This window comes from Cydia pomonella, chromosome 10 (genome assembly GCF_033807575.1).
Source record: "Cydia pomonella isolate Wapato2018A chromosome 10, ilCydPomo1, whole genome shotgun sequence".
Taxonomy (NCBI): Eukaryota; Metazoa; Arthropoda; class Insecta; order Lepidoptera; family Tortricidae; genus Cydia; species Cydia pomonella.
Window position 1 is genome coordinate 6,260,966 of NC_084712.1, and position 23,169 is coordinate 6,284,134.

Genomic DNA, 23,169 nt, shown 5'->3' on the forward strand with positions numbered 1-23,169 from the left:
AAATCTTCAGTTGCAAAGTTGAGTTGTCTGGATGTTTTCTCAATGTTCTTAAACAGGTCTCGTTGGTAAGTCATGTGAGAGGTGCAGCCGCTGTCCACAATCCATGTGCTGTTTTCAGGCTTCTCATTTTTTGTTAGAAGACACTGCTGCGTAGCGATGTGGTTTTGATGAGATGTAGAATTTTGTTTTTGTTGTTGAGGTTTCTCATTACTTTTCTTCCAGCAGCTTGTACAGATTTTATGTGTTTTGCGTTTGAAGATGTTACCTCTTCGTTTGCAGATTCGACAGGAAGCGTATAAAGCTTCTTCTTGATATGAGGATCCAGGTTCGTCGTCATTGGTCATGTTATGGTTATGACGGGCTTCAAACTCTTCTAGTATTTTCGTTTTAAGCTCATCTGGCTTAGGAAGAGTGTCACGCGCTTCTATAGCGACTCTGAAGTTCTCATATTCGGGGGAAAGACTGTATAACATCATGATGGTTAATAAGTCTTCGTTTATAGTAACATCCATATCAGCCAGCTTGTCAACTGTGTCCATAAACTTGTTCAAGTGTGCTCGTACATCTTGGTTGTCTAATTTAGTCAGGATCAGCTGTTTAAGTAGGGTCGCTTTACGAGCAGGTCCCGTACTGGCATAAGTATTCTTTAATTTGTCCCATACTTGTTTTGCAGTGCCGCAGTTTTTAATTTGTTTAAGCTCGGACGGAGCGATAATTAGGATGAGCTCAGATTTCGCTAATCTATCCTTTTCTTTTTCATCGGCAGATGCATCAGCAGTCAAGGCTTTCTCAACATATTTAAATAATTTATGTCGTACTAGGACGGCTTCGGCTTGAATTACCCAAGTGTCGTAATTATTATTCGTGAGTGGATCGATTTTTATGTTCGACATTTCGACTTGGTACTCACAGTTTCACCTCTGCTACCATATAAAGATCTCACCTTGAAGTGTGACTGTGGCGTAAGTGAGAACTTTGTTTATTCATAATAGAAGAAAATGAAGCATTTTATAATTATATATTTAATAAGTCTTAGTACAATTACTTAAATATGTTTTTGAGAATATTGATGTATCATTTGACAGACATATTTTTCCTTAGATAATTGCCTCCACGGCAACGACTGTCATAGACAATTAGTCTTCTAAAAATAAGAAGGTATGTTAAAGTAGAACATACTTCACAAATTACATTCAAAAAGTGAGTGTAGTTTAAGTGGTAACGAAAGACATATTATAATTGCGTGGTTTTGTTTTTAATTATGTGAATGGATCATACACATTTACATTATATGGGTGCTGTCATGTGTCAAATATGTGATGTTAGAAAAATCTCACTATAGGTGGTTATCATCCCATTCGTCCCAAATTTTAAATTCACGCCTTTTTCTACTGACAAATTTGTTTAACCGGCTATAGCTCTGTAACTCTGTTATTAAGAAATAGTTATGTGTTGATAAATATAGTTTAGGCGTCTATAGGCTACGGTGACTGCTTACCATCAGGCGGGCCGTATGATTGTTTGCCACCGACGTGGTATAAAAAAAATTACGTATATATATAGTTTGAATAAGCCGTTTCCGTCAGTAAAGAAAACGGTAAATTGAAAAAATATAGGCGCAAAGGGTTGATTTCTTCTACTCACAAATGAGTTTGCCAGATTATAGCAACCGCCTGTAGAGCCCAATAGTGTATAGCCTTTTTAATTTTCGTGCACACGCAACACTGTTCTTTTTTTGACAGACGTCATAAAAACAATAACCCTTCGTTGGCTTCGTTGTCGGTGTAATGTATTTGCGTTAATTGCGTTAGTTATAAAATGAATTATTACACGAATAAGTGTAATATTGTTGACAATTGTTGTTTCTACCTATAAATAAGTTTACTATTGATAATATGGATAAGTTTAAGATGCTATCGTAAGTATAGTTAAACAACGTTTATCATGTTACTACGAGGATTAAATTTGCAAAAATTGATAACGGTTTTAATGTTTTTAGCGGTGAGGAGCTTGTTATTCAGGGAGCGAAAAAGGTCAATAGTTCTTTACCTGAGTTAGGCTTGAAGGATATAATCCCTAATGGTTCTTGGTTGGAACAAAAACAGATACAGAGTTCATTGGAAGCTCGTAGGCACATCGTAGAAGTCGAACGCATAGAAAAGTGGTAAGTATTTTTTTATTTAATTACGGAAATGATAAATATGCGGTTAAAGAAGTGTTTTTACTCAAATTTGGTGACATTAAATATTGATTCATTGTCACTGTATAATGTTCCTACTAAGTACTACTGATAATCTACTAACCACATTTGGGAAAATTCTAAAATGGTTTATTTTTAAAAAAATTTGCCATTTTGCCTTTTTAATTTAAACTCCCTTTTAAAGATAATACTACGTAATACTGAAGTCAATTAAATAATACCTATATAACTGAAACAACTCTTGAATAAAGGTTAGTAATGGGCTATATGGTGCCTTAGTCTCAAAAGCAGCCTTTCCATGGGGCATTCCACAAAGTCAACTTTGTTGGGGACATGGTGCATATGGCAGCTACCTTAATAACCTGCAGAAATCTGTATCACATGCTAAATTTAAAGCTAAGTTATCAAACATTATCATGCGTTATATCGGCTTCTTAACTTAAGTGAGGTTTAGAAGTGAGATTTACGAAGAATTTTCATTACATTGCGGTATCTGATCAACGTTTTGAATGCAATTAACCTTAGTCGGCAATGTAACATAAATTGCATGCAAGTACAGTTACATCTGAAAATATTGATACAAAAAATGTGTCAGAAATATGTATACACTACCTTAATATATGGGCAATAAAGTAAAGTCGTACATATTTTTGGCACTTTTTTTGTATCAATATTTTCAGATGTGACCGTACTTGCTAGTCTATGTCTCGCTTTAGCTTTATCAGAAGTGTTAAAAAACTATGTCACACACCCAACACTTTTCTGGATTGCCTTAGAAATTAGAAAAGCAAGTCATTTAATAATAAGCCTTACTAAAGAAAAACATCAGTTTCTTTGGCCATATTTGTTGGCTTAGTTTCCTTGCAGAGTAAAATATTGACAACATGGTATCCAAGAGGTTGTAAATGTAAAAGAGGTTGACAATTTAATTATGGTATGAACTTGAAGAAATTGTAAATATGGCTGGTTAGATGTGTACCAGTAGGCCTAGCACATGAGGGGCGAGATCTAGCCTGTGATATAGACTAACAGCCACCCTTTGCGCCTATATTTTTTAAATTGAATCTTTAATAACTATCCATTTATTTTTCGTTTACTTTTTTATTATTTTATTTACTAATATGGCCCCTAAGGCCTTGGGCCTAATTGCGAATAGCAACAACATGCTGAGACAGGGTCTTTTCCCTACTGCACACATTGCTGGCCCACGTGTGTAATTTTCTGTTTTTGATCTGTACATAATTTTGTTGTTTTTTGTTTTGTTATTCTTATCATTATCTTATTTCTTTCATCTTCCTTGTATGTGTGCTTTATGGAATAAATCTCATTTCTTTCTTCTTTTCATCCATATCCTTTTCACTATATTAATTAGAGACGCATGGGTAGTCTATTTCATGGGCAAGATACTGTTGCGCCTGTCCTGTGCTAGGCTTACTAAGTGGCTATAGACAGGGCAGAATGGAGAAGATTGGGGGGGGGGGTCTATAAATAAATAATAAAACCTATTTTACTTCCAGTGGTACTTTAAGCCAAGCAGATTGGAATGATGAGCTGCAGCTAGCCGAGGTGAAAAAGAATGCTGGTGGCCACTGGCAGTATGTCGGTCACAACATTGGCAGACAATTATACCTCTATCCGGAGGAAGCACTATATTTGATGGAAGTTGTAAGTATTGTACTATGTACTCTATGTTGTGGGTACTCATAATCCGTCAGTTGACTTGTCAATTTGGAGTTGTTGGAATTATGAAATTTGGTTGTCTTTTTGGGCTGGATGCCTGCTACTCATAATTTTAAATGCTATTTAGGGGGCTTAGCTATGATGATTGATAGAAAATGTAACAAATAATCTATGAAAACAGTAGTATTTTTTTCTATTCATTAGCCGGGTGCACACTGAGCGAGCATACGCGCGAGGTAATTTCCTCACGCACTCGCACGTACGTGCTCGCTCGCTCGCTGTGTGGACCCGCCTATTTGGTGTTTGTCAATGTCAATGTACAATCTTGGCTAGGCCCCCATATAAGTTATAAGCATGTTGTCATTTATTTAAGTATACAAGGATTCACTGCATTAACAGATAAGGTATAAATACAGACATCCTTCACCCAACACAGTGCATCCTTGGGACCTAATACTCAATATCGTCTATGAGGAGCCCTGAGAAAAACAAGCACACGTACAAATAGTCTTACACTATAAATTCAAGGTTTTAGTGCGGGCTTACAGTAACACATATACCATCCCCATTCCATTGATGGTAAAGATAAAAAGTAGCAAGATATGGTAGTGTGTGCATTTATCACTGGAAAATGCCTACTTTGCTCAGCAAGTGTATTGTAAAGCTGCTGGGTCTATGTGTATTGTTTATTAACTGAAATGAAGTTATCTTCTTGTGAGGATTTGCATTTCAAGCTTCTATTTATAATTTTTATTTTATTACAGAGTTGCCTTCAGTTGAAGTACAATGATGTCACAGTATCAATTCAGCAAGCATATTCCTTACTTTTGAAAGATAATAATTCACTAATACGATATAAAGTATATGCTTCACTGAGTAGACTGGGATACAAGGTGTTAAGACACACTTATGTTAAAGCTAATGATTCTGAAAATGATGAAGCTGAAGATAAAATAGAAGACCCATCAAGTGAGAAAACATGTGAAGTAACAGATACTAGTAAGGAAAATGTAGAAACTAAAAGTATGAATGAAACCACAAACAGAAATGGTGCAAAGGGAATAACAGACTGCCAAATGAGAAACATTTCTAACGATGAAAATACTGATAGTACTAAAAATTTCGAAATAATAGATAATTCAGTTGAATTAAAAAATAATGAAACAATTAAAGTAACTGCTATCACTGGAGAATTGAAGGATAGAGGTGAAGCAAATACAGACATTGATCAAGAAAAGCAGCAACTTTGCGTGAAAGCTAGTGATCAAATTGCTGGCTATCAGATGAATGATGATTCAAATGATGAAAATACTGAAACTGCAAACCGAGCAGAATTATCATCAAGTAGTGGTCAAGTATGTGAATTAACCAGTATCATAGAAGAGCACAAGGACAATAAAGGTTTGGATAACATAAAAGAAGAAAATGGTGCAAAAGTAACTGATAAAATTACAGATTGCCATATGAATGATATTTCAATCGATGAAAAACGTGATACTAATGAAAATATTGAAGCTGCAGAGAAAGTAAATAAATCTTTTAGTAGTAAACATACATTTAAAGTACCTGATATCACTGAGGAACAGGAGAAAAATGAAGAAATTCATCTGAAAATGGAAGAAGATTGTGGTAAACAAACTGATAACATTGCTGTCTGTCATATAACTAACAGTTTAAATCTGGAAAATACTGATAATGATATGATTGAAGGATCTGATAAACAAAAAGACCATATAGAGAATATAAAAACAGACTTTAAGACTGAAGGATGTACTGCAGACAATAAAGATATAGTTCAAAATATTGAATCTAGTGATGAACAAAGTTCATTAGTAGACATTAAAGAAAACTCCAAATCGGATGACTGTGAAATTATATGTATGGAAAGTTGTTACACAGATGAAATTAAAGTAATTTCAAGTGTTGATTTGTGTGATGATGACTTTAATGACACTAAAGAAAATGATGTTCAAATAAGTGGAGAAATTGGTAATAGTAGTTCTGCAGTTATTATACAAAATAAAATAGAAATATTGACCTGTAGAGAGTTGAAACCCAGTAACTCGGTTATGGTTGATTATTGCATTACTGAAAACTTGCCAGATTTTTACCAAAAACAGGTTGTTACGGTTAAGGCTCCAGATGAACAGCTTATACCAAGAAATGTGTTCCTAAACAATACTGCCTATGTTTTAAATTTAGAAAATTTAAAGCTGAAATCTGTAACTCCAGCACCATCATCTAGTACCCGAACATACAGTGTTTCTGATGAAGCTAATGAACAGCATGTGAGGAGAATAGGGGGTGGTTACCCCGAAAGTAGCCAAATTAATTTTAATTCACAATTCTTCCCTAATATGAGATTTCCTCAACAAACACCACAGTTTCGACCATACCCCTACTGGCATCAATACCACTGGATAGGTCCGTCCGTCCAAAGGCCATTTTTTACTAGTATGCCTTTCAGGTTTCAATTTTTACCAAGAATGCAGCCCATGTTTAGATGCATCCCTTCCCGTTCAATGATGCCTGGTCTCGAAAATGCTGATTCAAGAAGAGCAAGGAAAAGAAAACGCGAAAATCCCAAAATATACCACTTAGAATCAATTAAAAAGCTGGCATTGAAGTTAAAGAGTCTAGTTGCATCCGGGAATAGGCAAGAACAGAACATTCAGGCCTTACAGAGACTGATAGACACTTACAATGTAAGGTACAAAGCGAGAATAGAACTCACCGCCCAATTGGATATAGTAGAAAATGAAATTATCCTGGAGACAATTAACTTGGATGATGATGATCAGTCTAGTTCAAGAAAAAAGAAGAGAGAGGAGATAGAGTCGTATGATGAGAATTTCAATGCATTGAAACAATTTTCAGTGAAGATTAAAGATCTTGAAGCTAAAAAAATACTTACAACGAGGCATAAAAGAGCATTTTCGAATGTTATCAAAACATTTAACAAATCTTATAATGCTGATGTTTACTTCGACTCAAATTATGATGTCATTGATAGAAGACGTATAATTATTGCGTCATCATCTGATTCGGACTGCGCTGTTGAGGAAATACAGACCTCAATGGAAGATACTTCAAAACCAAGAAAAAGTAGAAAGCTAAGAAACCCTTTTTACATCCTTAAGCAACTCTCAGAGAAACAGAGCCCAGCCAAAAGTTCACAAGATATAGTGTGTGAATCTAGTCGAATTACTTTAAAAAAGAAGTTTGAATATAGTGATCATTTGAAAAAGATGTTCAGTAAATATTGGTTGCCAAGTGAAGACGATTTTGGTAGAGCAGAAGTGCCTCTTAGAAGCGAAATTAGGAATCAAATAGACCACAGTGAAGAATTTCTTTACCAATTTATAAAAAGTCAACCTGTTAAATTCAGTAACTGGCTGGAAGCAAAAATAGCCTATTGGCAGTCATGTAAAGAAGCTGCTCTTAAATATGAGGCTCAGTCTCAAAACGAGAGCATTAAATTAGATTCTATAATAAAACCCGAAGACTGCACGGACCTTCATAATGTATTGAACAAGTTGAGTATCATAAAGGCAGCAACAGATGTTGAAGAAGAATGCAGTCTTAGTATACATTTCGATGTCTACAATAGAGATGTGGCCAACTTTAAGAAAACAAAGAAACCAACACCACACTTCAGGGTGATCTGTATTGCGTGAGTATTTTTGTAGCTTAAGTTATGGCTCACTGCAGGACAAACATAAATTGACGAGTCTTGTAGCGCCATCTACATACGGAGCACGAATTTGTCAGACTTCACAAGTTCACACATCTAATACAATTAATAAAACAGAGCAATCTGAGCAATGGTATCCCCTCTTTTCTGCGCATGCTCCCGCCAGTTGCTGTTAAAAGCATCTAAGTCATCTCTACGGAATATGAGGGCATCCGCTAGCTGACGCGGTTTCACGGAGCGGGTGAGCGGGTTTACGAAAAATAGTATGAGCAAACTGGCGCGGACGCGTGCGACGGATTCTTATTTCTATTTTTTTTCATTGACTTTGTATGACGGTAAAAGAATGCAAGAAATGAAAAATTTATGGAAATTTTGTGACACTTTTTTTCTCATATTTGAATCGAAAGAGCTCATGATTATCAATTGAAATAACGGAAATTCCCAAATCTAAAAAAAAAGTGTGTTGTACAGTCGCCGTCAGATATATCGGTGCGGCCGAGGTGCTCACAAATATCTGAACACGCCTATATTGCCAAGGCGGTTAGAGTGCGTGTTCAGATATTTTTGAGCACCTCGGCAGTTCGGACACATCTGATGACGAATGTACAACTAATTAAAATGACCACAAAATGCAATGATCCATCTTATATAGATCGTGTCATTCACGAAGACGCGTGCCTTGACTCGTAATGACACTAATGACATTATACAACGTTAGATTTGACAAATCTGCACGTCTCCGTGGATGACACTAACTACACATAATCATGTGTATCTATTGCAAACTTGCAAGCATGATAACAGTTTTCTTTTTCTATTTCTTTCAGGGAGTCATCCCCATTTCCATCCGGCGTGGAGTTCGCTACGCTCCACTCGAAATATGACGACGATGTTGTAATTCTGTTCGCTATAGTAGGAACATCTTCAATCGCGTATCTTCAGATGAACCCAGTGGACTTGCCGATTTATTTACCCAGTAACAACCTGCCATGAGTTAATTTTATAAAAGGGATTATAATAAAACTGTTAAGATAAGATAAGATAAAGATAAAAAATATTTATTGCCCCAAATACCAAAGATACAAAATAAAAAATAACATACAACAAACAATTTAGCTCCTAAAATTTTAACTACTTATCTGGTTTTTTGGTATAGGCAATGGGTACCTGTCTCAGCTTTATTGCTAGATATATACCCAGCGCTGATTTTCAGACGGGTCCCTTTTTGACAGGTCGGTCATTATATATCCTAGTCATAATATCTAATATATAATATATGCGATCGGCGCGGTTGTTTTGTGAATGTCTGTGTGTGTGTGTGAATGCGTGTGTGATATATATATATATATATATATATATATATATATGTGTGTATATATTTATTAGTTAGTTAGTAAGTTAGTTAGGGGGGGGGGGGGATCTCCTTTCTGTATTTTAAGTAAATGTACTTTAACCAGCTTCTTGAATTCTAGCAACGGCATAGGACTCCTTAGTGGTGGCGGGAGATCATTCCAAATTTTTGTTGCTGCGTACTTGAATCCTCCCCTAAAAAACTTGGTCCTATGTTTAGGGACAAGCAAGGAATGTTTTCTATGACTTCTCACTGACTTGTTTCCATCGTTTACCCACTTCAATTTTTCAAAAAGATAAGATGGTTTCTCAAATTCTATAATCTTACGTAGTGTAAAGGACAAATGAAGTTTTCTTCTATTTTCCATCTTTAAGGTGTTTTTGACATTAAGGTAGGGTGTTATATGTGCTCTTTTAGGGATATCGTAACAAAAACGTGTACAAGCATTCTGTACTCGTTGTATGGACTTCTTTGTACTCGCTAATAACGCTCGCTGTTGATTTATATTAACTCTTTTTATTTCAGTATACATACAGAGTAACAGCAGACAAGTTTGTGTCGTAAAATTAGGCTATTTTGAAATATAGGGTGACTTTGAGAACTGATAGCCGGGGTAGTAACAAGTAAATAGTAACAAAGCATAGTACCAGAGAGAATTTGAAATAGAGGTGGATTGTCAAAGAATGTAGCCACGTAAATTTACTGCCATCTTTCGACACATGATTAAAACTTTTAGAGCGCCATTTGACTTCGATCCTTATTATCTCACTGATATGTGTTAAATTAGTTAAATATCAAAAAGTGCCATCTAATAGATCAAAGGTCAAAGGTATGGCGGCATCGTTCCGACCGATGGCGCCATAACCTTTAGCCGATGCCTGGTAAGATTGCACCACTTTTTGACTTATTATCAATTACAATATTAGTGGAAAAATAAGGATCAAAGTCAAATGGAGTTCTTAACCTTCTGACCGCCAAAGACCTTATGACGCGCGAGGCTACAGCCCAATATCAACCTTCATGCGTGCCGACAAGGTTCACGATTACGCGCCGCGTACGATAGGCGTGGCGTTCAAAAGGTTAAAGTTTTAATCATGTGTCTAAAGATGGCGGTAATTTACGTGGCTTCATTCTTTGACAATCCACCTCCATTTTAAATTCTCCATGACTATATCAAAGTAGCCCTAGGTTTCGAAAGTTACCCTTACTCTACAAATTACTTGTAGGATCTTACATTATTTCTCCCGCTATACCAAGGATAACGAAAAAGATTAAAGCTTTTATTCTTAAATGGTAATCTAGCAAGCAACTATAATGGCACGTGTTTTCGGATGGCTTAGTGCAAGGTCCTAAACTAAGTGTGTACTACAAGCTATCTTACTAAGTATAAAAGTTTACAAATCGTATTAGACAAGTAAATAAAAAAGACCAGTACCCCTAGTGTAAATTTGATCGACATCATAACGTGACGAACGCGTATGCGTTAAGTCTCATTTTGTATAGGATTTTGAGTTTCCAAAACGTCCCGCTTGGCGCGCTCTTTCTAAATCCAATACAAAATGAGACTAAACGCAAACGCGTACGTCACGTTTCGAAATCGAATTTATTTACACTAGGGGTACAGTACTAACTTCAACTGTTAACTGGCTAAATATTGGCAAACCTTGCAAATACATTAGCAGTATACAATGAACGCGACTTTGTACAACTACATACTTACGGGATGAAGTCTTTATTAGTTACTTGTCTCTGAACTAGCTTATCAAATTTTCGTTGTAAGGAATAAGGTTGTACAGTCACGTCTGAAAATATCGGTACGAAAAATGTGCCAAAAATATGTGAACACTACCTTAATATATGGGCAATAAAGTCATGTATACATATTTTTGGCACTCTTTTCGTATCGATATTTTCAGACGTGACCGTATAACCAACATGTTTATTTTAATTTGAAAATGGGTGATGGCGAATCGAGTGCCGATAATCCAAGGCTAAATAAAATTCGTCTTAGGTGGCTGAATGTGCGATACAATTATAATAATTATTATACAATAGGTATATAATGACATTAGTTTATATTGACAATATTATTCTTAATTGGACGTAATTTTGCAAACGGGAATCAACCCCACAATAAAAAAAATCGAACCTTAGTGGTAAAGCATGAAGTAGAAAATTGAATTTTAATGAATATTTAGTGTGGGTTGGTTCTCATTAGCAGAACTACGTCCAATTCTACAAAAGAGGTTCAGGTAAAAACCACTTGTACATTACAAACTATAAGTACTGACACAATCAAAAAGCAAAAACAAAAAAAAAACATAGTAATAAATTACTTAATTTAACTAATGAGGCAGATCAATTGGAAGTGAGGCAGAGTTACTTAGTTACTATATACCTAGTGTAAAATTATGCCTTAAAACAAAAACACTAAAACTAATAGCATATGATGCATAACACTATAATAATACTGTAAATTACCGGTAGGTATTGCACTTGAGGAACAAAATTGCTTATTTCTAACACTTTGTGATATTTTAAATATATTAAATTACTTAGGTAATTAATATGGAGTAATAAGTGATTTGTGCTAGCAAACTGATAATATTGAGTATAAAAAAACTCAGAATATTGTTTATAATACTTAAAATGGAACGACGATAGGAATCCGTGATATCGATAATTACTAGGAACCTAAATGGGTGAATCAACTTTTTTTGTTTTGTTATCCTGTCCCGTTGTCCAAGGGACAACAGTGGCACAGTTTGTTTGAAGAGACGTTGTATGCCGTTCTATTAACATGCTTAGTAGGGGGCCCATTATGGACATTGGTTATAACGACCACAAAAACGCAAGTTTGATACATTTAAGTACCATAAAATCAGTATTTCAATGAACTTTTGTCCCCTGGACAACTAATCGTAACCATGACAACGAGTGACGCTATAAAGTTGATTCTCCCAAATACAGACTATTTAGCGACTCTCCTAAGGAAAAACACATTCCTGTATTTTTACTGGAAACTAGATTATGTAGATGTTTATCTTAATTTATTGCTAATTCATTCTCCAACTACTCCTTACAAAATGGAAGTATTTTTCTTACTCGACGTTAAACAATTCGCATACAGCCAAAACCAACTACTCATAGGTCTACGTTAAACTCGGTGGTTGAAGTTATCATGGTCAGCTAGAAACTGGGTTGAAGGTTTGGGTGCATGAAGCTGTTAAGTAAGCTAAAATGTCATTTTATCCAAAGATCGGTGGGCTTGTATTACTGATGATTTATCTAATAATATCTTTTATTAAGGGGGTCCCTAACGCCAATGACCTTTGACAATGACAATGAGATTCAGATCTCTCAGTTTTCTGTTTTTTGTAGCCTATTATATTCACAGCAACGGCTGTAAGCAGTATAGTGTCACATATTTACTTCAAAGTTCACTGTCTTCGAGACATTTGGCATCTAAGTTGAACAATTTTAGGGCAAAAAACTGGTTTACTGACCATAACTTTTGTGTTAATTAGTTCTGACCAGTTTTTAGAGACGTCGAAGACGAACCCAAATGTGTAGATTTCGTACAGTCAAGGTATTAAATATAGACCCGGACAAAGTGCCAAAAATATATACACACTACCTTAATGCATAGGTAATAAGGTCGTGTATACATATTTTTGGCACTTTTTTCGTGACGATATTTAATACCTTGACTGTACATGTACAATCCTACACTGCAATCGACTAACGAAAAAAGTTTTTATTTTTTAAAATGTTTAAAAAATGTGTTCATTTTTTCAAAATCCGGCAGACCAGAATGGAGATAAAAGATTAAAGAACCGATAGCCGTTTGTCTTAGAATTCTATCTATAGTGCAAATGCAGGAATAACGACTCAAAAGTAGTCAAAAATCGATGTAAACCGCGGAAAGCCCCTTAAATGTAGGTAACTGTTAAAAATCAATTCTCACGTTACGCCAAGTATACTTACTTCTGCTGTTGATTATTCCATGCCCAAATCTTAACTTCACCTACATTAGAATGATATCGTTGCTAAATTAGGAACAAACTACCTTAATACCCAGGCAATAGCCCTAAATCACAACACATCAAGGCCACCCAAAATTTATACCTGATAATTCGTAAAACTTCTCATTGAACGGCCTGTAGAACTCCCTTAGTGTCTCTATGATGGCGGGGTTGATATGGGGGTGGCTTCGCCCCTTGGTCTTGCCTAAACAGTGGGGGGTGGAACGGCTTTCCGACTTCAGGAGGCAGGGGAAGCCTTTTGAGGAGTTGAAGTAGAAATGCTTCTCGGTGATCACTCGTTTGAGGCCGAGGAATTCCTGAAATTAAAAAGGATACATTGTAAAATTGTAATAATATATATATTACTGCATGACTAGATGTGGACGAGGGTCCACATCTAGTCATAAAACAACAACACAACACAACATAGTTCGTATTTATTCATAAAACTTTTTTTGCAGTCCTTATTCCTACAGACGAGCGTATTTTGTAAAATGCTTCCTTTTTCATTCAAGATTACGACGTAACTATTAGTATTTATTCAAAAACTGGTAACGTCTTTTCCATATTTTGCAGTGAGATGTGGCGTTTCGGTTCTCAATTTTGCTGTAAACAAGAATCATTTGGTACATGAATGACTACAATTTGATTCAACATATCTCGTACGAGGGGCTGGAATGATTAACAATCGAAGATTCATTTGAAAAAACTGATAAATTACCTTCCGAGTTTTCTTCATTTTTTTGGCGAAAACAGGGTTTTATTATATTTTTATTCCGCAATATGTACGCATATTTTGCTTTAATAATAATATTATAGCAAACTGTAACTTTATGTTAACCTATAAAAAAAAATCATAACTATGGGACCTACATTGCCGTAAATTTATATTTTTTTTAAACACGTATAAATCACGCAGCAGCGACGCCCCGCTCTCAGTCCGCGCGGAGCGCGCTTAGAGGACGGACCTGTGCTCGATTGTCAGGCATTCGTTGCGATCGTAATCAGCTACGGAGTTCCGAGAAGTGCTATATACTGCGATTAGAAAATCTTAATTAAAGTTCATTTTTTACACTATGCTTAACAGACTCTCGCTTATTGATGGATTTTCAGTGGTCCTTTTTTTTATACTACGTCGGTGGCAAACAAGCTTACGGCCCGCCTGATGGTAAGCAGTATCCGTAGCCTATGTACGCCTGCAACTCCAGATGAGTTACATGCGCGTTGCCGACTCTAACCCCCTCCCGCCCCTCGTTGAGCTCTGGCAACCTTACTCACCGGCAGGAACACAACACTATGAGTAGGGTCTAGTGTTATTTGGCTGCGATTTTCTGAAAAACGCATTTTTACTTGAAATTACGTTAGGGTTTGCATTTGCATTATTATTTTTGACCCGGATGGAGTCAGGAGTTGGTCACCAGAACTCCTAATCTACTCATTATAATCCCATCGTGTTTGGGCTCAAAAGATTTGCCCTGACGAACACCATCGATCTAGATGAGGTCCAGGGTCTCATGATGGAGTCAGGAGTTGGTCACCAGGACTCTTAATCTACTTATCATAACGCCATCGTGTTTGGGCTCAATAGATTTGCCCTGACGAGCACCATCAATCTAGATGAGGTCCAGGGTCTCATGATGGAGTCAGGAGTTGGTCACCAGAACTCCTAAACTACTCATCATAACCTCATCGTGTTTGGGCTCAATAGATTTGCCCTGACGAGCATCATCAATCTAGATAAAGTCCAGGGTCTCATGATGGAGTCAGGAGTTGGTCACTAGAACTCCTAATCTACTCATTATAATTCCAACGTGTTTGGGCTCATGAGATTTGCCCTGACGAGCACCATAGATCTAGATGAGGCCCAGGGTCTCATGATGGAGTCAGGAGTATGTCACTAGAACTCCTAATCTACTCATTATAATTCCATCGTGTTTGGGCTCAAAAGATTTGCCCTGACGAGTACCATCGATCTAGATGAAGTCCAGGGTCTCATGATGGAGTCAGAAGTTGGTCACTAGAACTCCTAATCTACTCATTATAATTCCATCGTGTTTTGGCTCAAAAGATTTGCCCTGACGAGCACCATAGATCTAGATGAGGCCCAGGGTCTCATGATGGAGTCAGGAGTTGGTCACCAGAACTCCTAATCTACTCATCATAACTCCATCGTGTTTGGGCTCAATAGATTTGCCCTGACGAACACCATCGACCTAGATGAGGTCCAGGGTCTCATGATGGAGTCAGGAGTTGGTCACCAGAACTCCTAATCTACTGATCATAACTCCATCGTGTTTGGGCTCAATAGATTTGCCCTGATGAACACCATCGATCTAGATGAGGTCCAGGGTCTCATGATGGAGTCAGGAGTTGGTCACCAGAACTCCTAAACTACTCATCATAACCTCATCGTGTTTGGGCTCAATAGATTTGCCCTGACGAGCATCATCAATCTAGATAAAGTCCAGGGTCTCATGATGGAGTCAGGAGTTGGTCACTAGAACTCCTAATCTACTCATTATAATTCCAACGTGTTTGGGCTCATGAGATTTGCCATGACGAGCACCATCGACCTAGATGAGGTCCAGGGTCTCATGATGGAGTCAGGAGTTGGTCACCAGAACTCCTAATCTACTCATCATAACTCCATCGTGTTTGGGCTCAATAGAGTTGCCCTGACGAGCACCATCAATCTAGATCAGGTCCAGGGTCTCATGATGGACTCAGGAGTTGGTCACCAGAACTCCTAGTCTATTCATCATAACTCCATCGTGTTTGGGCTCAAAAGATTTGCCCTGACGAGTACCATCGATCTAGATTAAGTCGAGGGTCTCATGATGGAGTCAGGAGTTGGTCACTAAAACTCCTAATCTACTCATTATAATTCCATCGTGTTTTGGCTCAAAAGATTTGCCCTGACGAGCACCATAGATCTAGATGAGGCCCAGGGTCTCATGATGGAGTCAGGAGTTGGTCACCAGAACTCCTAATCTACTCATCATAACTCCATCGTGTTTGGGCTCAATAGATTTGCCCTGACGAACACCATCGACCTAGATGAGGTCCAGGGTCTCATGATGGAGTCAGGAGTTGGTCACCAGAACTCCTAATCTACTGATCATAACTCCATCGTGTTTGGGCTCAATAGATTTGCCCTGATGAACACCATCGATCTAGATGAGGTCCAGGGTCTCATGATGGAGTCAGGAGTTGGTCACCAGAACTCCTAAACTACTCATCATAACCTCATCGTGTTTGGGCTCAATAGATTTGCCCTGACGAGCATCATCAATCTAGATAAAGTCCAGGGTCTCATGATGGAGTCAGGAGTTGGTCACTAGAACTCCTAATCTACTCATTATAATTCCAACGTGTTTGGGCTCATGAGATTTGCCATGACGAGCACCATCGACCTAGATGAGGTCCAGGGTCTCATGATGGAGTCAGGAGTTGGTCACCAGAACTCCTAATCTACTCATCATAACTCCATCGTGTTTGGGCTCAATAGAGTTGCCCTGACGAGCACCATCAATCTAGATCAGGTCCAGGGTCTCATGATGGACTCAGGAGTTGGTCACCAGAACTCCTAGTCTATTCATCATAACTCCATCGTGTTTGGGCTCAAAAGATTTGCCCTGACGAGTACCATCGATCTAGATTAAGTCTAGGGTCTCATGATGGACTCAGGAGTTGGTCACCAGAACTCCTAATCTATTCATCATAATGGTAATTTGATGGTGCTTGTCGGGGTAAATCTATTGAGCCCAAACACGATGGAGTTATGATAAATAGATTACGAGTTCTGGTGACCAACTCCTGACTCCATCATGAGACCCTGGACTTCATCTAGATCGATAGTACTCGTCAGGGCAAATCTTTTGAGCCCAAACACGATGGAATTATAATGAGTAGATTAGGAGTTCTAGTGACCTACTCCTGACTCCATCATGAGACCCTGGACTTCATCTAGATTGATGGTGCTCATCAGGGTAAATCTATTGAGCCCAAACTCGATGGAGTTATGATGAGTAGATTAGGAGTTCTGGGTAGGGAATGCAAACCGGTTTTAACCGAAACCGAAAAAACCGGTTAAAACCGGTTTTTTGACGGAAACCCAAAACCGGGTTTTTAGAATTTGAAAAAACCGGTTTCGGTTTTATTCGGTTTTTTTTTTATTTAACTAAGTTGCATGTTTTATTCATTATAAGGGTGTAAATCGGTCCTAAACCGGTTGAATCGACATCAAATCAAATAATGTGGTGTTGTGTTAGTTTGATCAACAAACCAAAAAAATAATTTTATATAATTGGTTTGTTCCTATTCCTAGTTACAAATAACATTAAGTCATTTGACAATTCCCATACAATACAATATAATAGTCAGATATTCTGTCTTTAATTTCGTGATAAAATCGTGTATATACGAGGGCTGCTATTTATATATCCGGAAACCGGGATTACAATCTTCTTAAATAGTATATTTGACCTCCATGGTAAAATTTGAACTTGTTTAAGTATTGGCTGGTATATTTTTTCTTTCTTATTAACGCTAGTGTTTTGTTTTTGACGGGTTTTAAATGTCATCTCGCTGCAAGAATGGAACTCACTCGTGAAAATATTCGTGCTATGATTTATTATGATTCTCGGCGTGGTTTAACGCAACAACAGTGCATAGATCAACTAACTTCAACTTTTGGTGATGAAGCTCCATCTAAAACTACTGTGTATCACTGGTTAAGTGAGTTCAATCGTGGACGTAGTATGCCTACGGACGAAGTTAAGGCAGGTCGCCCGAAATCGGTCGTTGTACCACAAAATATTGAGGCTGTGCGAAAACTTATAATTGACGACCGACATGTTACGTACCGCGAGATAGAGTCGACTCTGGGTATTTCTATGACTAGCATTAATAGCATATTACATGATCATTTAGCTGTAAAAAAATTTTGTTCGCGTTGGATACCGCACAACTTAACTAAAGAGCAAAAAGATGCTCGCGTTGAATGGTGCAATAAAATGTAAAAAAAATATAACCGTGGTGACTCAAAGGCCGTTTATAACATCTATACAGGTGACGAATCCTGGATCTGCATGCGATCCCGAAACGAAGCAACAATCAACGGTATGGGTGTTTCAAAATGAGCCGAACCCTACGAAAGTTACTCGTGCAAAAAGTACATTGAAACAAATGGTGGCGTGCTTCTTCGGTATTAATGGCCATGTAGCTACACTGCCACTAGAAAACCGTAAAACGGTTAATTCAGATTGGTACACGACCATTTGCTTACCGGAAGTATTTGAACAAATTCGTAAAACTAACCAGCGACGAAGAATCATTCTTCATCATGACAATGCCAGCTGTCATACGTCACGCGAAACAACTCTATTTTTGGAAGGTCAAAATGTGGAATTAACGGGTCATCCGCCGTACAGCCTTGACTTACCACCCAATGATTTTTATTTATTTCCCAATATAAAAAATAAATTACGCGGTCAACGATTTTCGACCGCTGAAGATGCTGTCGACGCATTCAAACAACACGTTATGGAGGTACCTCAGGCGGAGTGGTAGAAGTGCTTCAAAAATTGGTTCACACGAATGCAAAAGTGCATAGATCATCAAGGGGAATACTTTGAAAAACAATAAAACCATTTTCAGCCGTGTACGTTTGTTTTTTTGTTTCCGGATATATAAGTAGCAACCCTCGTACTATACTAGCATTCGTTTTTACACGTGAAGCAATCTTTTCTTTATTCCATGGCGATGAATTTAAGAATTGTTGATTCTAAAAACCGAAACCGGTTTTAACCGGTTTCGTTTTTTTTGTGGTAAAACCGAAGAAAAAACCGGTTTTGAAAAACCTCCGGTTTTTGCATTCCCTAGTTCTGGGGAGTTCTGGTGACCAGGCGCGGATACAAGATTTGGCTTAGGGGGGGGCCATTTTGAGAAAATCATATATTTTTGCACAGAAAATAAGGTAAAAAAAAATTTACTCAATTTAGTAATGTGAGAGCCAGGGTTTTAGGGGGGGGCCATTGCCCCTATGGCCCCCCCCTTGTATCCGCGCCTGCTGGTGACCAACTCCTGACTCCATCATGAGACCCTGGACCTCATCTATATCGATGGTGTTCGTCAGGGCAAATCTTTTGAGCCCAAGCACGATGGAATTATAATGAGTAGATTAGGAGTTCTGGTGACCAACTCCTGACTCCATCATAAGAACCTGGATGGACTTCATTCGGGTCATAAATAATAATACAAACCCTAACGTGATTTCAAATAACACTGAAACTCTATAGCACTAATGTGCGCAAACGATTGGCATCTTGACTAGGCAGCATGGGTGCGTAGCCACCATGCCAATCGATACGACAACGAAACATCTCTCTCTCGTACTAATATGCACAAACGATTGGCATCTTGGCTGGGCAGCATGGGTGCGTAGCCAACATGCCAAACGTTTACGATACGACAAGGAAACACTATCTGTCTCTCTATCGCACTAATATGCGCAATCGATTGGCTTCTTGGCTAGGTATCATGGGTGCGTAGCCAACATGCCAATCGTTTACGATACGACAACGAAACACTACTGTCTCTCTATCGCACTAATATACGCAAACGATTGGTATTTTGGCTAGGCACCAAGCAAGTGTGTGGCCAACATGCCAATCGTTTACGATACGACAACGAAACACTATCTGTCTCTCTATCGCACTAATATACTTTATTTATACCTGCAGTCATTTACTAACTTCTTCATTTTCCATTGGTGTGAAAGAGACAGAATAAAGAGCAAGGGTTATAGTACACTCTGTAGTCTGTATACTTAGTAGTAGTGTACATAAAAAAAACTACTGTGCATATAAAATAAAATAAAGAGTGCCCATATGATATCATATAACACTAAAATTAATGTTGCTTGAAATTATATTGAAAACTATCAAGATTATTCTAGTCTGCATTGAAACGCGCGTCGCGTTGCCGGCGCTCGCGTACCGAGCGCCAACGCCATCTATCGATCGAGCGTTATTTCGTGAAATCGGAGAACGCTCCAAGGATTAAGGGCTCTTAAAAGTCTGATTTAATACCATAAGGTATTCTCTAGTTTCTCTACCAACCTGGGCAAAGCAGAGAAGGAGGGAGAAACAGGAGACGGAGCCTACTCGGGATGTCCCTCTATCTTGCAGAAGATGTTGCCATAAATAACATTGCTCTATTTACCTTGTTCGTCGTTAAGTACTAACTGAGATTACTGGGTAAGGTTTCTAGATCTCCAAGGATGCATTCGGTTCGCTTTGAGCGATACCCCTATTTATATTTGTACGGTCAGCTGCAGAGAAAAAGTACCCCCCAGCATACAAAATTTCTATGCAGCTGACTGTACCGAGGGGGTCTAACGCCTGCGGTGGACGGTTATCATCAGCCGGGGCGTACGCTTGTTTAAGTTGCCACTGTCATGGTTAAAATTAGCCGTACGGTGACCCTCGTCATCTCAGCAGCAGGATCGTCCACCAGTCGCTCTCGTTGACCAGCAGCACTGTACAAGCCCGTTTCGTACCACCCATAACGTCAGGGTCACTAGTTATATTTTTCACGAGTTTTGAGCATTAAAATGCGACAGACCGGAGTGGAAGTGAAAGTATCGTCACGCAGTATACCTGAACTCTCGCCATTTCGGCAGCAGGGTCGTCCACCAGCCGCTCCCCGCTGACGAGCAGCAGGCGGCGGCCGGGGAAGCGCCGCAGCCAGCGCCGCAGCGGGCGCGCGTACACGCCGAGCCGCACGGGCGGCCACGCCGCCGCCACGGCGCCGCCCCAGCTGCCGTTGACCACGGCTAGCTCTTCGAAGCGCGGGAGCGAGGGTGTTTTACTGAAAAAAAGTCGGTCAAGTGCGAGTTCCTTGAACTTTTAATTATCTCATGTAACTATAAACAATTTTGATCAGAAGAATACTAAGCATACAGTGTACAGCGCCATCTATCGCCAAAGTGGCTAATTTGCCGGATCTGTATGTATGTTGGTTTTTCAGCAGATTAGCGCAGAGAAGTGAATAATGTAACTAATGCTTTCAAATGGAAACAGAATGAGAGTAACAACCAGTAACGGAGCTGGAGTAAGGCCAAAGACATTGCTAGATATCCTTTGCCCTTTGCACTTAATGAGATGCCTATAGGACAAGAACAACAAGTTCAACAAATCTTTAACAAAAACTCGTTTTTAAACCAACACATTAACCCCAAAATTAACTTTCCCTGGTTTGAATATGAATTTAAGTATCGAGTATGAAAATAGTGGATTTAATTACCTGGCCGACTGTGTATAATCACTAATAGCTCTAGTGACCGGATCCCGGACAACCGCCAGCAGCTTCACCCCCGGATTCATGGCATGGACTCTTTTTGGAGCTGTCCTTGTCACCCAGTAAGAGGGTGTCTTCTCCATTGTAATCTGGCCTTCGAGGGTTGGTGGCATTCTGTCCCTGAATTTTTTTATTTGGTTGAAGAATATATCTCATTATCCACAACATTGCTGCAGTATTTTTTTATTAAACTTCAAGTTAAAGAAAAAATCATGATACAATATAATTACAAATATGTTTATTGACAAGAAAATTTCAATTTTTTTCATATTAGAGTGTGTGGTGTTAGGGTCGGTAATATGCATGTAACACCTCTCGAGTTGCAGTTGTCCATAAGCTGCGGAGATGCTGACCATCAGGCAGGTCATATGCTTGTATCCCACCAACATAGTATTAAAATAAAGGCTTCCTACAAACACTTACCTGTACCATTCAAAGCCTTTATGATAAAATTTATCAAAAAAATGCACTTCAGAACCTGCGGCTCGCACATCTGGGTGTAACCTGAAATGAATAAAAAAGGACCTATTTTAATTATGTCTATACTTTGATTTGTGCCTTCATCAAATATAAAAAATGTGTAAAGGAGCCCACTGATTACCAGCTCGCCAGACAGTATCAGCCTGTCAGTTATTTGCAAAACCTGACGGACCGCCGCTCACTAGTTTATTTATAACTTTTGGATTCAAGTTGTATATTAAAAAAAAAATACCATGTTCAATACAAAAGCTCAGCAATAAATTCCGACAATAAAAAAACAATTTTAAACCAATTATGCATGTAGTATTACAGTGTAGAGTTAGCAGCAAAGAATAATTCAGCATTGGTTATTTTGTATGCTGGGTCAGGCTTCACTGCAGCAGACACTTTGGCAAGTTGCCAAACTCTCAACAATGCTAAGTGGGGTATAAATTATTCATAGGTAGGGTGTAGCAGGGCTTAAATCTGCAGCCAATAGACTTGAATTTGATCATCCAAATCATTGCACTATATATTATGACCAGCCCTTACCTTAGAAACTCCAAGAGTGCTCTGGTTCCACATTTCTTAACACCTATAATTAGCGCATCAGGCAATCTTTTTACAGGCATAACATTTTGATTTCTAAGTCTGCGGTATTTGTAATCAGTTGCATCTAGTGTGTTGAAACCCAGTAGAGAAACAAAACGAACTGCGGCACTTTTATACTTTGAATAATGTTCCTTCAGCAGAAAACGTTTCAGGGAAAACTGCAATCAAAACATGCATGTAATTAAATTTCATCTCATTCATAACATACAAAGCTAAAATATCTGCATTGTATTAGCTTACCTTTCTTTCGTCAACTAAACAAGTATTCAAAACATAAAATAAATATAATAGAAATAATAATATGAAATATATAAACAATGTTCGTTTCGAAAAAGCCGGAATCCATTTCATTGCTGTGTTTCGGTTTCATTCCTAGTTTTAGTATTTAATGTAAACAACAAACTGTTATCATGTTGTTAACATGCAGAAATCAGGGGTATTTATTTATAAAACTAATCAGGTAAGCAAAACACAATCCTAGGGGATTGTAAAAAAATATATCACCAAAATAAAACAAAATCAATTCAGCGGACATCCGATCAGTTTTCCTAATTTTCATTATTTTTCTTTTTCACGACAGTTTGACAATCAAGCATATTTGAGCAATAAATTAAAACGCTGCAGAATATTTATTTGTAAATTTTCTATGTAAATGGCAACATTGTCTTTAATTTTTAAGTCTGGCAACTATATAATTACTAGAAAATGTTGCCAAATTGAGCTATTTACGGGATTTTCAGGATTTTAATGTCAAACATTATCATACTGTACGAAGTAAGAAATGCGA

The 23,169-nt window shown here is 38.0% G+C and overlaps 2 protein-coding genes across 3 annotated transcripts; one reads left to right on the forward strand and one right to left on the reverse strand.

Annotated features, from left to right (window-relative positions):
- The first annotated feature begins 1,634 nt into the window (after positions 1-1,634).
- Positions 1,635-8,608, forward strand: LOC133521909 (uncharacterized). Its single transcript, XM_061857028.1, has 5 exons — positions 1,635-1,918; positions 2,000-2,164; positions 3,718-3,865; positions 4,645-7,553; positions 8,402-8,608. Exons 1-5 carry the CDS (start codon positions 1,896-1,898, stop codon positions 8,565-8,567), a joined length of 3,411 nt encoding a protein of 1,136 aa, XP_061713012.1. The 5' UTR covers positions 1,635-1,895; the 3' UTR covers positions 8,568-8,608.
- On the reverse strand, positions 5,388-22,978 carry LOC133521910 (heparan sulfate glucosamine 3-O-sulfotransferase 3B1). 2 transcript variants are annotated; one of them, XM_061857029.1, is made up of 7 exons: positions 22,623-22,977; positions 22,323-22,540; positions 21,735-21,815; positions 21,258-21,431; positions 20,612-20,822; positions 13,054-13,267; positions 5,388-5,487 (listed from the first exon to the last, which is right to left on the reverse strand). In XM_061857029.1, exons 1-7 carry the CDS (start codon positions 22,731-22,733, stop codon positions 5,453-5,455), a joined length of 1,044 nt encoding a protein of 347 aa, XP_061713013.1. In that variant the 5' UTR covers positions 22,734-22,977; the 3' UTR covers positions 5,388-5,452. The 2 variants fall into 2 exon arrangements, with proteins under 2 accessions (XP_061713013.1, XP_061713014.1); XM_061857030.1 differs by lacking the exon at positions 5,388-5,487 and having other exon boundaries at positions 12,644-13,267; positions 22,623-22,978.
- Positions 22,979-23,169: the final 191 nt, after the last annotated feature.

Excerpts from the sequence above, each read along its gene's own strand:
- LOC133521909 (XM_061857028.1), top strand. The coding sequence starts at position 1,896 with ATGGATAAGTTTAAGATGCTATC. Across the intron at positions 1,919-1,999 it reads GATAAGTTTAAGATGCTATC|CGGTGAGGAGCTTGTTATTC; the intron begins GTAAGTATAGTT and ends TAATGTTTTTAG. Across the intron at positions 7,554-8,401 it reads TTCAGGGTGATCTGTATTGC|GGAGTCATCCCCATTTCCAT; the intron begins GTGAGTATTTTT and ends TATTTCTTTCAG.
- LOC133521910 (XM_061857029.1), bottom strand. The coding sequence starts at position 22,733 with ATGAAATGGATTCCGGCTTTTTCGAAACGAACATTGTTTATATATTTC. Across the intron at positions 13,268-20,611 it reads CCGAAATGGCGAGAGTTCAG|GAATTCCTCGGCCTCAAACG; the intron begins GTATACTGCGTG and ends TTTTAATTTCAG. Across the intron at positions 5,488-13,053 it reads GAAGTTTTACGAATTATCAG|ATGAATTTCTTCATTTTTCT; the intron begins GTATAAATTTTG and ends TTCCATTTTCAG.